The sequence below is a fragment of the Lathyrus oleraceus genome, chromosome 4 (genome assembly GCF_024323335.1).
Source record: "Lathyrus oleraceus cultivar Zhongwan6 chromosome 4, CAAS_Psat_ZW6_1.0, whole genome shotgun sequence".
NCBI classification, from domain to species: Eukaryota; Viridiplantae; Streptophyta; class Magnoliopsida; order Fabales; family Fabaceae; genus Lathyrus; species Lathyrus oleraceus.
The window spans coordinates 72,319,364-72,334,294 of record NC_066582.1 but is presented as its reverse complement, the minus strand read 5'-3'; the positions used below and the strand labels follow the sequence as shown (position 1 = coordinate 72,334,294).

Sequence of the window (14,931 nt, the reverse complement as noted above, 5' to 3'; positions counted from 1 at the left end):
CAGGATCAACTTCAAACCCTTCTCGCTGACAATAAAGCCCAATAACTTACAAGAACGAACACCAAAATGTGCACTTATTGGGATTTAAGCGGAGTTTGTACTTTCTCAAACGCTGGAATAACGTCAACAAATGCTCAACATGCTCTTCTTCATCATTAGCAATCATATCATCAACACAGACTTCGATCTCCTTATGCATCATATCATGAAAAAGAGTAATCATTGCTCTCTGGTATGTTGCACAAGCATTCTTTAAACCGAAAGGAATCACTCTATAACAGAATGTTCCCCAGGGTGTAATGAATATGGTCTTCTCGATATCTTCGGGTGCCATCTTAATCTGATCATAACCAGAAAATCCGTCCATAAACGAAAAGACTTTGAATTTAGTTGTATTGTCTACCAACATATCAATGTGTGGCAGAGGGAAATCATCCTTCGGACTAGCTTTGTTCAAATCTCTATAATCAACACACATATGGACTTTTCCATCCTTCTTCGGAACAGGCACAATGTTGGCCATCCACTGTGGATACTCAGCAGTAACAAGGAGACCAACATCAATCTACTTTTGCACATCTTCTTTGATCTTTACTGCCATGCCAGGATGAGTTATTCTTAACTTCTGCTTGACTGGCGAACATTCTGGCTTCAACGACAATCTATGCTCCACAATATCAGAATTCAAACCAGGCATGTCTTGATAGGATCAAGCAAACACATCTGAATATTCTCGAAGAAGATCAATCAACCCCCTCTTAACCTCAGGACACAGTTGAGATCCAATCTTGACTTCCTTCACATCATCTTCGGAACCCAAGTTGACTAACTCAATCTGCTCCTCGAATGGCTGAATGGCTTTTTCCTCGTGCTCAAGTAGAAGAGATAATTTATCAGATATTTCTTTATCACTTTCTTCCTCGTCCTCAAACACAGGGAATTCAAAGTTCGGAGAAGGAGTAGGATCATTGTATTCAATGGGTTTAGAAACCAACCTACATAATGATTTGATATTTTGATTTTAGATAAATTATTTGTGACCAAATATTATGCAGATGGACAATTGTATTTATTTATTTATGTTTTTTTTTGTGATTACCATTTTTCAGAAAAAGCAAAAAGTAAAAATAAAACATCATAGATGTGGATGAATAGAATTGCATTTTATTAATGATCAAATTTGAAATATGCCAAATAATGTTCACTTCTCCCTTAGACATAGGAGAAGGATTTTCAAAAACAATAAAAGCATTTGCTTAGAATGATGAACAATAATAGGAACATCGACAGCTGTCCAATTGTTACAAGCTTTTCCATGCGTCACAAAATTGGCGCGGTCTTCATCTTCATCATCCTCAATCACTACAGCTCAGTGTTGTTCATTACCATGAATGAACCCTCCGCTAAGAAAACTGGGTTGCACATCTTCAGCTCAAATCACAGACGAACCTTGTTGGAATCCCAAACCAGCTTTGCTCTTATTCTCGACGACCTCCACCATCCGGCCCCACTGATCAGAATTACCATCTTCAACAATCTTATGTGCGTCTTTGAAGGAGGATATAGGTGCCCCATCTCTCTTTTCTTTTGCAACAGATAGAGCTTATAATGGAGTTCCAACCTCATTCTCAGCGTCTACGTAAGAGAAAGACAACAGATGGCTCACCAAAAGAGCCTTCTCTCCACCGATGATAACAAGCTTACCATTCTTCACAAACTTCAACTTCTGATGCAGAGTTGACGTAACAGCTCCCACCTTATGTATCCATGGCCTTCCTAACAAGCATCTATAGAACGGGTGGATATCCATTACTTAGAAATTAATTTGGAAATCACTCGGACCTATCTTCACAGGAAGGTCCACCTCACCAATTAAGTCTTGCGAGAACCATCAAATGCATTGACCATCACGCCACTATACCTCATTGGAGCTCCTTGATATGATAATCTGGAAAGAGTTGATTTGGGAAGTACATTCAATGAAGAGCCGGTGTCAACCAACATATTTGACAGAGCATCCTCCTTGCAGTTCATCGATATGTGCAGTGTTAAATTATGATTTCTGCCTTCCTCAGGAAGTTCTTCATCACAAAAGCTCAAATTATTGCATGAAGTGATGTTAGCCACAATACGATAGAACTGATCAACTGTTACATCATGCTCTACGTAAGCTTGCTCCAATACCATTTGCAATGCTTCTCTAGCGCTTCAGAATTCATGAGCAGAGACAACACTGAAATCTTGGAAGGAGTTTGGAGCAACTGCTCCATCATATTAAACTCGCTTTTCTTGATTAGACGAAGTACCTCATCATCATCATTAGGCTTCAAACTGCTGGATTCACCAGACTGACATCTTGGAGCACTAATCGAATCTTCTGCAGGCACTTCAACCTTCTTACTGACAAATACATCTTCTACATTCTACGGGAACACCGGTCCAAAAACACGACCACTACAGGTCACATTTGTTACATCATCAATACTCACAACAGAACTGGTCATAGGCAATGGGACCTATTGACCATTCTCCAACATAGTAGCATTGTACTGATACAGAACATCTCTATCGGATGCATACGGGACTGGTCCCGCTAACCGTATCACTGACGGTGATACCGATATGATGCTGACGCTATTATTGCTGCTGCTATCAAATTGGATTACCACTCTCTCTGGATTCTTGAACACTTGAACTATTACATTCACATTGTTACCCAAGTGACGGGATTGAAGAATCTGGATCATACCTTCATCCATCAACCTCTGGATGTCTCTCTTCACAATTACACAACCTCGGGGGTTAACACTGAAAATTGCACAACCATCATGATCATACTTACAATCACTCACCATACATATATCCTTATGCATTGTCACCAAAGACCTTCTAATGAAAAAAATATCATATACCTTGAACTCTCCAGGACAGCTGTCCACCATATTGATAGAAGGATTACTATGAGCAGATAATGGGTTAGCTTTGACATTGGACGCACAGTCCTCAAAGGACACCATCCCACTTTTGACCAACTTCTGGACTTCATATTTCAGGGGATAACAGTTCTCGATATCATGATCAGGAGCTCCTTGGTGAAATGCACAGTGAAGCTTTGGTTTATATCACCATGGAAGTGGTTCTGGAATCTATGGAGGATTTCTTGGTTGAAACAGGTTCTTGAGAACCAATGATGGATACAATTAAGCATAAGTCATAGGAATAGGGTCGAAAGATACCTTCTTCCTCTCAAAGTTCTGTTGTTGTTGACTATTGTTGGTGTTATTGTTATTGTTGTTTGTTCTTTGATGTGGCTGTTGTTGACGTTGTTGTTGAATTGGTGTTGATTGATTATTGGAAAATACTAGGATGACGGATGAGACTTGATGATGGTGTTAACGGGGTTGTGGACTCCTTCTGACATGAGGCCTCCTCTACCTCCCAACCGATACTGCATTAGTCTCGCCTTCTTTCTTTCTTTCTGGAAAACCCATTATCGTACTTCTTGCTTGACGAAACCTCCTCTTTAGACAACCGTCCCTCTTAGACACCTTCTTCTAATCTCATCCCCGTATTTACCATCTTGGTAAAATCACTAGGGGCACTAGCAATCACCCACTCATAGTAAAATGAGCTCAGGGTCTTGAGAAAAATCTTGGTCATCTCATTTTCTTCTAAAGGAGGGTAGATTTGAGCAGCAAGCTCTCTTCATCGCTGGGCGTACTCTTTAAACGTCTCCTTGTCCTTTTGAGACATCGACCTCAACTGGTCCCTATCCGGCGCCATATCCACATTATACTTGTACTGCTTCACGAAAACCTCACCCAACTCATTAAACGTGCAGACACTTGTACTATTCGAACCCATGTACCACCTCAAAGTGGCACTGGTCAGACTGTCTTGGAAATAATGAATCAGTAACTGATCATTATCAGTTTGCGTTTACATCTTTCTAGCATACATGACGAGATGGCTGAGTGGATAGGTATTCCCTTTATACTTTTCAAAGTCGGGGACTTTGAACTACATCGAGATCTTAACATTGGGAAGCAAGCAAAGTTCCGCAACACTTTTACCAAACAAAACGTTTCCCCTCAAGGTCTTCAACTCCTTTCGCAGCTCAAGGAATTGGTCTTTCATTTCATCAATCTTCTCATAAACATCCAGACCCTCAGACGACTCAGAATGGTAGATGGTGTCTTTAACACGAGGCAGCGTGTGAAGAACCGGTGGCGACACAGACATGACCGGACTAGATGCCGGCATGGAAGCAAAAGTAGGTGCAAAACCCTCGACACAAAGTTGGACGGAATTCCCTATGGGAATCCGACATGCATAGCGGGAGCGAACTGAGTGGCAGACACGGTTGAAGTAATAACCTTTGAAATGACAATCCTCTGAGGATGAGGAGTTACAGGCGTTGGAGAAGATTGACTCTGAGCAGCTAAGACTGACTCCATCATGGCAGTCAGGCGGGCAATCTCGTCCTTCAGCTCTCGGTTCTCTTGTTCTAAGTGTTCCATGATTCTCAAACGATTGGCACGTGTATTGTATTGATGAGTCAGCTTGGCTGAAGCATAGAAGAATAACCAATAAGACATCTGGCGGAAGAAAAACCTGCTATGTAAATGATGCGTGAAATGCAATGCTTTTATTGTTTTTATTTTTAAGGAACATACTATTTTATTTGCAAATATATAATAATAACAATTGAACAATCTTGATTGACCATAAAAATATCTTTTATTTATATAATTGGAAGGATTACACTGAGTATAATTTTAGAAACCAAATTACAAATACAAGAGGAAAGGAAACTAGTCATCCTAAGGGTCCCCTAACAACTGTGTTAGATGATCTGGATGCAGGGGCGTACTTCCTTCAGATGCGTCGGATCTCGGACTCAAAAGAAGTCTTCATCCGAGTCTTCTCAAGAACAAGCTGATCAACAATCTTCTTCCAAGCAACGGAAGGCTAAGGCATACTAGAGGAAGATGAAACCTCTGGCTCTCTATGTCTCTTCACTACTCGGTCTTCAAGAAGCTCAATAAGTGCATCTTTGTCCTTAGACTCAAGCTGTAACTCCTCATGCTTTCTGCTTAAAGCATGGAACCGCTCTTCCCACACATCCTTCTCTTGATTCATCTTGGCGAGCGTGTCTTCCAACTCCTCTATATCTTGGTTAGGGAGAGTTAACAGCTCAACCACAACCATAGACACAGGTCTCTCACAAGCATAAGGCATCTTCAATTCCAAAGCTCTCTTCTTCACCCAAGAAGTGTAGGCTTCCAAAGCTACACAATTGCGTGGACCAAGCTCGGATCTTCCTTTCCTATGCACATTACACCAAGCATGTACCATATTCTGCTTCAAATGTTGGGGATCTTTACCCTCTTGATAGAAAAGACCTTCTAACTGAGTGTTATTAGGTTTGTCTCTCAAGGGGAACCCAAGTTGACGACGAGCCAAAGCAGGGTTGTAGTTGATTCCTCCTTGTGTACCAATGAGAGGCACATTAGAGAATTCACCACAACTGTCAATAATATCCAAGCTACTCAATGAAGAATCATACCAAACTATATCATCATTAGTGAGAGACATAAGTTTCTGAGACCACCATAGACATTGCTTGTTCTCCATAAAAGCAGGCGTCTGAGGAAAGTGCGAAATAAACCACTTGTATAGAAGAGGGACACAACACACAATCATCCAACCACCTTTAGAATTCCTCAAATGTAAAGAGAAATACATATCACCCAACAAAGTAGGCACAAGATTCCCAATCAAGAAAATTCTAATGGCGTTAACATCAACAAAACCGTCAATGTTAGGGAACAAAGCTAAACCATAGATGAGAAAGACAAAGATAGCTTCAAAAGCATCCATACTACCGGCTTGAGCAAATGTAGTAGCTTCCTTGATGAGGAACTCAGAAGTCAACCCAAACATTCCTCCTTTCTTCACCCAATGAGCCTCAATCTCAAACTTCTTCAGATGAATAACTTCAGCTATGATATGAGATTTGGGAGTCTCCTCCAATCCACTAAAAGGCACTTTGTCAGAAACTAGTATTCCAAAGAGACGGGTACACTCCTCTAACGTAGGCACAAGCTGATAATCGGGAAAAGTAAAGCACCGGTAGAGAGGGTCATAGAACTGAACCAACATACTCAAGAGTCCTTCAACTACGTCAGCAGACAATACAGATAGAAGCTTCCCATGATGTTGTTTAAAGTCCGAGGGATCTAATACAAAAGATGATAACTTCCTTAACTCTTTCAAATTTGGACATATGAAACTGTACTTCTTAGTGTTCCTTCGTCCATAATCCATGGTCGGAAAATATTTGCAAATAAAACCTCAGTTCCTTGAAGTCATTTTTCGTGTGATGAATGTTATGATGCGCATGAATGCATGAATGCAACAATCATAAGCAAGCAATCACACACAAGGTAAACAAACAAAGGTCAAGGGATGAATCAAGTCATTGTCAAGATCAATCATCCATTTTGGTGGATTATGGTTTTCACCTTATCAACACCCAAGTTCCATTGATATTGACAAGACTTGATTGGATCAACCAAGAATCATTGGTTTGTTGGGTCACGAGCATGGAGTTAGGTTAAAAACCATCCCAAAGGAGTGTACTAAGGATAAAAACTTGTAGATCATGTTCTAAAAAGTTCCCAGAGTCTTAATTCCATCTATCGGATATTACAGGTTATGATGACTGACTCATCAACCCATAATATTCTCAAGAGAAACTCGTCTGAGTGTAGTATTGCGTAACAAATGTTATCAAGTCTACACTTGAGCAGTCTCCGCACTACGTCCTAAATAGGCCAATATGGGTTAAATGTTCTACGGTCCTCAACTTCTCGGACCCCAAATCAGAGAAAGTAATGCCTAACCATAAATAACTTGTGTGACATTAATAGCTCCAAAAGGGTCTCCACTAAGTAGATGGGTCTCAAGTCAATTTGTTAAGGACTACTCCAAACAAGTCGAACATGACTATACCATCCTCATATCTTAAGTGCACTCAAGTTCGGGTTAGAACTTATCTCACCACTCAGAGATCACCAAGCACAACAAGGCAGATTATATCAAACATACAAATATACAAAACATCAAATATACAATTATATACACACAAAAAATAGGCTAAACCCACTGGAGACTACTTCCCAGTAGAGTCGCCACTTAATTTCTGTAGCGGTAAATTCATGACCATTAAGCTAGTGATGAACATAACATCAATAAAATCAGAGTCGTCGCCGCGCTTTTATTTTTTCCAAGGGAAAAGGGAAAAGTACGAACGAAACCCAAAGATAAGAAGTTTTCAAATCAAAACTAATAAAATTCTAGAGATTACAGGTAAGGGGGTTGGTTACACAGAGGGAAGGTGTTAGCATCCAAAGCGTCCTAGGTACTCCAAGGGAGCCCTTTTTTGTGTGCATATGTCTTTTTGTACAAAATGCTATTTGAAATAAATAGAGTGGAGGGATGAGAAAATAATTCATTAATTATATTTTTGTGTTTGACAAGACCTTCGGACTTGTGCTTACGTACCAACATAAAAATGAGGGATCAAAACCTCGTAGTTTGTGGTAACAATTTCAAAGTGAATGAGTTACTTTTAATAAAAATTTAAGTTTAAGAGAGGAACAGAAGGCCTAAAAAGGTTTGAATGAGGATTAGTTCTTTTTGTCTTTTGAAATTTTAAGTCAAGTATAATTAAGTTCATTTACAAATTTGATTAAGAAAAGAGTTTAAAAATGCAATGGCATAAGGCCAAAGTTTCTAATTTGCAATAAAGTCAAAGTTTTGAAATCACATGCAAAGAAGATTTTTAAAAGAAGAGAGAGATTTGAAATAAAAGAAGTGGGAGGAGATGAAGAGACTAATCCTAAGCAAAAATTAAGTTAAGAGTTGAAAATATCTGACCAATATGATGCAATCCAATAGACAAAAATGTCATATAGAAACCCAAATTTCCCTTGAAATTTAGAATCAAGCAATATCAATACACAAATAGCAAGATGAAGAGAAAGGCATAAAATAAAGATATCCACATCCAAGCTTAGCAATTCCATGATCTTCTTCATAATTTTCCATATATCAGATGACATAATCCTTGAATGGCTCAGAGATAGGCATTAGACACAAGTTCAAAGTAAAAACTTTAATAAGACCATGTAGCAGATGAACTCAAATGGGATCCCAAAACATGCATCAGATGAAAATTCACTTCATAAGCACTTGGTTTTAGAAACAAATTGGCATTGGCCAAGTCCTTTTGCATAGGGAGTGTTGCCTAATTTTAAGTCCAATGTCTCAGATCAAATCCAACAGTCCACACAAGTGTCTTTTAAGATTTTTGTTGTTATTATATACATTAAGGTCAAAAAACCACAAACAAAATACACAAACAACTATATACAATCACAATGTATTCACAAGATATGGCTCAAGTGAGCAAAGTGAAAATGACATTAAAATAAACAAATTAAATGGTATGAATAATGGAAAATGGATAAAGACTTGAATTTAAAGTGCATAAAAGTAAATGGCTTGAAATTAAATGTTAGTTGATTAGAAGTTAGTATTGCTTTTGCTTTTCAATTGTTTAAGTCATTCTTTGGAGAACACTCAACCCACTATTCACAAGCCTGAATCCTTGAACCAAGACATCTTCCAAAGGAAGGAAAAAAGGCCAAGTTTCCACATAATACCATGAAAGGGGGGAAACTTACAATCTCACTTACTAGAATGTTATGCCTTTTGTGTCAAAATTTAGCGCTATGTTGAAAAATCGTAATTGGACTTATGTAGAAGTCATAACTATTTGAGGCCGGGAAAATAGAAATTTTAGTGTTAATGCATGCTAGAGATATGGTATTATGAACCATACTCCTAAAACATACCACACTCAAAAGGAAATGGCAAAGGGGTGGACCTAATCTCATCCATACTTATGTTGATTTTACAATCAACCAACCTTAGGATATAGATATATCCTAAGTCCATGAAATGAGTGAGAATATTATGGGAATAAGATGAAAAGGGAGGGGGAATGGAATCAACATAAATTGGTCAAAGGAGGACTTTTATCAAATTAAAATCATTCACTCATTTTGGGAGATGAAATGTACATTACATCAATCCCTTAAATCCAATGATTTTAAATCAACAAAGTCAAATCAACCTTGTCCAAGGCCCAACAACAATAGTCAAATTCAACAAGTCAACACAAATAGCTCAACACAATTTATTTGCAACAATTAAAAAACAATTAAAAAATACATTAAATTAAATTATGGTTGGTCAAAATCCTAAAACCTCATCAAAATGCCAAATAAATGGTCATGAGAAAAAGGTCAAACAAGGTCAAAGGACCTTGGAGAAAAAATTTCATTATTTTTGGAAACTTAAAAGTATTTTTAAACAATTCAAAATATGCACAAAAACAATTAAATCATGAAAAATATTAATAATGACCCAAAAAATAATTTTAATTCAGAAAATGAAAGAGGAATTTATTTGAATTTTTTTGGTGAAAGTCTCATAATTTTTGGATCAATATTAAAATTAATATGAATTAATGAAAATAAAGCAATTAAACTAAAAATCAGAAAATGCTAAAATACGCGGACCACTTGGTCTCCGTCATTAATTGAGGTGGAAAATCAAGTGGATCCCACTGTGCGTTCCATGATGGACCTAATTCAATGTGCTGCAGGGATGGTAATCAAAACCAATGCGTGAGATTAAAATAAAATAGATGGATCTTATGGTCTGAGACATGCCAACGCACCGCCGGAGCTACAACTCTGGTCTTCTTCTCCGGTGGACCTCACCGGACTGTTCCACCCTCAATCATCACCAAAATGAAAAAGGAGGACAGGAATTTAAAGTAAGAATGCCCCGGAGCTCGAATCTGGCCTCAATTTCATCTAACACCAAATATATTGAAAGATACAAGGAGTTGAATTTTGAGGATCATGATCTGAGTTGCTTCGATTTAACCTCAAAATAACTCAATCTTCTTGCCTACATTGGTAGAACTTCAGACAGCCAAAAATCAATAAGAATTATGGAGAATTGAGTGAGAATCGAAGAGATGAAAAATTGAGAAAATTACTTTCACTGCAGGTTCAGATGGCCATGATCTTGCTCTCAATTGTGCTTGGTCTTGCTCTGGATGCTTGATGGAGTGGAAATGAATCAAGAAAGAAGAAGGACTCTTGGAGTTTTAAATCTCAAAACAGTGGAGATTCAAACTCGATTTCCAATGGAAATCCTCAAGGTTATCCTCTGAATGCAGGTGTTTAGGGCTAGGGATTCAAAACTGGCGCGCAAGGGTCCCTCAATTCTGAGGGAAAGAGCTTCAATTTATAGACAAGGCATTGTTATTTGCACACTTGTTTCAAACTTTCAAAAATAGCAATTTCACTTTGCATGGATGCATAGGCGTGTGATAGGCCTATGTAATGATTCATTCAGGTCCAAAATAATGTGTAAGCATTGCTGAAGTCATGTTAACAAGCCACGCATTTGTGTATGGAAGATGGAAGTTCAATTATGCCAAATGGTGATCCAAATTTAAGTCATGTGCAAGTCACTCATACTTTGTCCAAATGGGATGAAATTGGACTTTTTGTAAAGGTTAGATTAAGAGGAACAACTTTCATGTTGAACACGTGTTCATTTAAAGCTTGGATCATGATGAATTTTGAGGTTGAAGTTTGGAAAATCAAACATATTAAAAAAAATTCTAAGTGTCAAGCCATATGTTCACTTCTTCCACCTTGACTAACGTTTTCTATGGACTTCAAATGAGAAAAGTTCCTTTATCAAAGTTGTATCTCTCTTAAAGTAATTCAAATTGGTCACAAATTTGACCTCATTTGGATTTAGCATGAAGTAGTTATGCATTTTAGAAGTTGAGAAAAATCACTTCTTCAATAGTATTGACCCAAAATGACCTATAATGTATCCTCATATCAAATGAATTTAAAAGTTGAATTTGATCTTCCTCCAAACATAAAAGTTTAACTATACACCTTGAATTTAATCATGCAACTTGAATGGATTTCATCTCATAAAAATTGAGCAAGTTATGGTTTTGGGAAGTTGACCTTTAAATTAGGATTTAGAGAAAATGACCTATAATCTTTCACCATAAAACAATGACTTTCCAAGAAAAATTAGATCTAGACTTCAACATGAAAGTTGTTTGGAATGTCACTTAGAGTAACTTTCCTCTTGGAATAATTTTCATATGATAAAAATTGTAGGAGATAGGGTATAGGGAACCCCCATTTTGATTAGTTGAATTCCTCTGGCCAACCACTATGAAACAACTTCCTAGCTTGACATTCTCTTGACTTTTGGGACTCATGGAGGATCATATATGCATAATATGATGAAATGTGAAGTACCCCTTGAAATATTTAATCAATTGTTGAAGAAAATTATCGAAGAAGTTACACAAGATACCTAGATGAATTAGGGTTTCCAAGGCACACCAACTCCAAACTCTTGATGCTTTCTTGATCAAAATAACATGTGAATATATTGGGGATCCATATATGATACTTAGTGCCATATTAGACCAAATCTTGATTGAGCTCCTTGCAATGAGGGTCTTAAACCCTAGATATGAGCTTGATAGATCAAAGGTGAGCATGTGCACTACTTACAAAATAATTAGACTATACAATGACATATTTTTGGTATTTTGATTAGTAAATGATAAAAAAACAAAGTATGATACAATCAAATTGTGCTTGGTGATCTCTCCCAATGCAAACCCAATGAAAGAAGGGTAAGGAGGATGCCAAGGTGTGATCCCAATGCTAATGCATATAGTGAGATAACATGAGGGATCTTATGGTCAAAATTGGGGTCTTACAGATATGCATAATTAGCTTGCCGATATATTCAAAAAACCTATCTCGAAGGAATCATTTTACAAAATTAGGAGGGAACTTGGTATTTTAGATGATTGTGACATTTGATTCATCAAAATTAATCAGTACAAATACAAAGGTACATTCTCTCATTACCTCAAACTTTTATTTTAGAAGTGTATGTATGTGTTTTCTTACATGAGTTTGAAGAAAAATTAATTTTATGTGTCTTTATAATGTTTATATGACATGTTTGCTTCACATAAAGTTTCATAAGGATATTTAATAACATGTGTATTTGTTGGTATATTAAAATTCATTGCATGGTGTCATACCCCGATTTTGACCCTGAAATATTTTCATTTTTTTTCATTTTTATTTGGCACTTGGCCTAAGGTTCATCTGCATACATTCATTCCCAAATCCATATTTTTATTACACATTGGTCATTGTCTATGCCTTTTTGATCATGGTGCTTTTCATTATAAAATGGATTTTAATCATTTGACTTTTTTAATTTTTCAATTTTGATTTTAATTTCAAATTAAGTTTAATTCCAAATTTCAATTTAATTTTAATTGTTATTTTTACTAATGATTCAAACTCTAATTGATTTTAATTTTCAAATAAACATTAGAATTGATATCAAAGTAATTTTAACAAATTATGAATTAATTTGATTTTAATTTGGTTTTTACTGATTTTTTATTATTATTTAAATTGATATTTAAATTAGTTTTGGATTATTTCTAAAAATCCATTTTATAACCCAACATGATCCATTTTCCATCCCTAATAATCCCAAATCTAGCAACAATGCATAGTCCAAAAACTGACGCCTTAATCAATAAGCGGTGGATTTAGACTCTCAATTTAAAATTATTATAACCAAAAATGGTCAAAATACAAAAAAATTAATTCCAAAACTATCTCAACAAAAACTGCCAATGCGCCGAACCAGTAGGCCTCCTCAGTTTCCCCGTCGATGTGACAGGAGAAAGACATCACAGAACTTGACATGAAGCCACTACTACACTAATGGGACAAGGATTTCCATATGATGGAAACAGTGAAACTTCAATCGGAGACTTGAAATGAAGGATCCACAAAAAGTGAAAAGAATTGATACTTTCATCCAAAGGTAGCCAGAAGCACTAAACTCCAGTTTCCTGAATCCGACATCCACTGAAATCAATGGGAGCTTCAGCCTACTAAACTCTTAAGGCATTTCAAAACTGCAAACTCTTAACTCATGGATCAACTAGGACCACCGAGCCAATAAATGCTTCAAATGTATAACTCTATATGCATCTCTTACAAAGTATCGGTGCAAGAGAAAAACCCGATAGCATAACAGCAAAACAAGAACCAAGAATGTACACCCAAAAGCTTAAGAATCTGTGATAGCTGACGTTTTCAAGGAATTACGTGGAAATATCGTGAAAGAAGCCGGGCCTCTTGGCATGACATTCATTGTACCTATGTACAACTCTTCAAGGCTTCAGGTGGAATTGCTAAGCCGGTTGCATTCGCCATATTTGCATGCATTGCTTGGATACTGTTCTGATCATAATCATAAGCTGTTGGTGTATGAATTTACGGTGAATGGCGGCTTGCAAGAACATCTTTATCCTTTCAGCAATAACAAACCATACCGCCATAATTCATGTTAACCGTGAACCTGCAAAGGTGACTGTAGAAAAAGACCGAAGTGCTGTTGATGCCGCAATTTTGTTAGAGATTGATCGAACAATGAAGAAACATATGGACAATTTGCATCATGTTCTGGAAGGTGTTAGTGCACGGTTAACAAAACTAGAAACCAGAACTCACCATCTTGAGAGTGCTATGGATGATTTGAAGGCATCTGTTGGAAATAACCATGGAACCACTGATGGGAAATTGAGGCTGTTGGAGAATATTCTCTGTGAGGTGCAAACAGGAGTGCAAAATATCAAGGACAAACAAGATATTATGCAAGCTCAGCTGCAACTGGCAAAACTGCAAGTGTCGAAGACAGGGCAACAATCAAAACCTCAAGCTAGTGCAGTATCAGATCCTGTGCAGCAAGCTTCATCTGCTCCCCAGCAATCTCAGCAACATCTACCTTCATCTTTTAACCTTCCACAATCAACTCCTGTGATTTCTCCCCCTAATGCACCATACAACCTGTTCATCAAAAACCAAGCTCCGTAAAACCAGTCCCTGCTAAGCATCCTACTCAATGTGACAGAAGCAGAAATCAACATAAGTTCATTTGCTAAATTTCTGCATAACTTGACAAGAAAAATAATTACAATAGAAGCCTTGTTCTCTGCTAAGCATTCGGCAGAATCTCATATTCAGTCTCGAATAATCCTCAAATTCAACCTGCAGTACAACAACCAATGAGCAAGTCAGAAGCAACCTTGCAGGTAAGGCACCATGGTTAAGCACAACAATGTTATCCCCAATGAACATTTTCGTAAACATTGGCAAAACTACGTGAAGACAAGGTTTAATCAACCAGCAAGGAAGACCAGAAGACGCTTGGCTCGCCAAAAGAAGGCAGTTAAGATTACTGATGAAATGAAGGCATTCAAAGCTTATTACAAGCTCCGCCTTGAACGCACAAACAAGCGTCACCTTGGTGCTCAGCTCAAGAGGGCCGCTGAGGCAGAAAAGGAAGACAGCAAGAAAAGACGATCAAATGGAAACGCTACAAGCCAAAGCCATTCCTGCGTTAACCAAATTTCACTGCAGTGACACAAAGTAATTGCCAAGTGTTAAAATCCAGAAATTTCCCAATTTGGGATTAAGACAAAAGCGATTATAAAAAGCTAAGTTCAGAATACCTTTTCAAATTGCAGCATCAAACAGGACCAATCCAATACTGAACACAAAAAAAGTGTTTTGGCAGAAACCTCTTTTGATCTCTAGAGACCAAATTCGAAACCCTAGCCTGTGAGGATAAAAGGGGAAGACGAAATCAAAGGGAGGCGGATTGAAAAAACGGAGGAAACAGAAAAACCCTAAATCT

The 14,931-nt window shown here is 37.4% G+C and overlaps 1 protein-coding gene across 1 annotated transcript; it reads left to right on the top strand.

Moving 5' to 3' along the window:
- The first annotated feature begins 14,309 nt into the window (after positions 1 to 14,309).
- On the top strand, positions 14,310 to 14,657 carry LOC127136085 (60S ribosomal protein L13-1-like). Its single transcript, XM_051062685.1, has one exon. The coding sequence runs from the start codon at positions 14,337 to 14,339 to the stop codon at positions 14,655 to 14,657; it is 321 nt and encodes a 106-aa protein (XP_050918642.1). The 5' UTR covers positions 14,310 to 14,336.
- Positions 14,658 to 14,931: the final 274 nt, after the last annotated feature.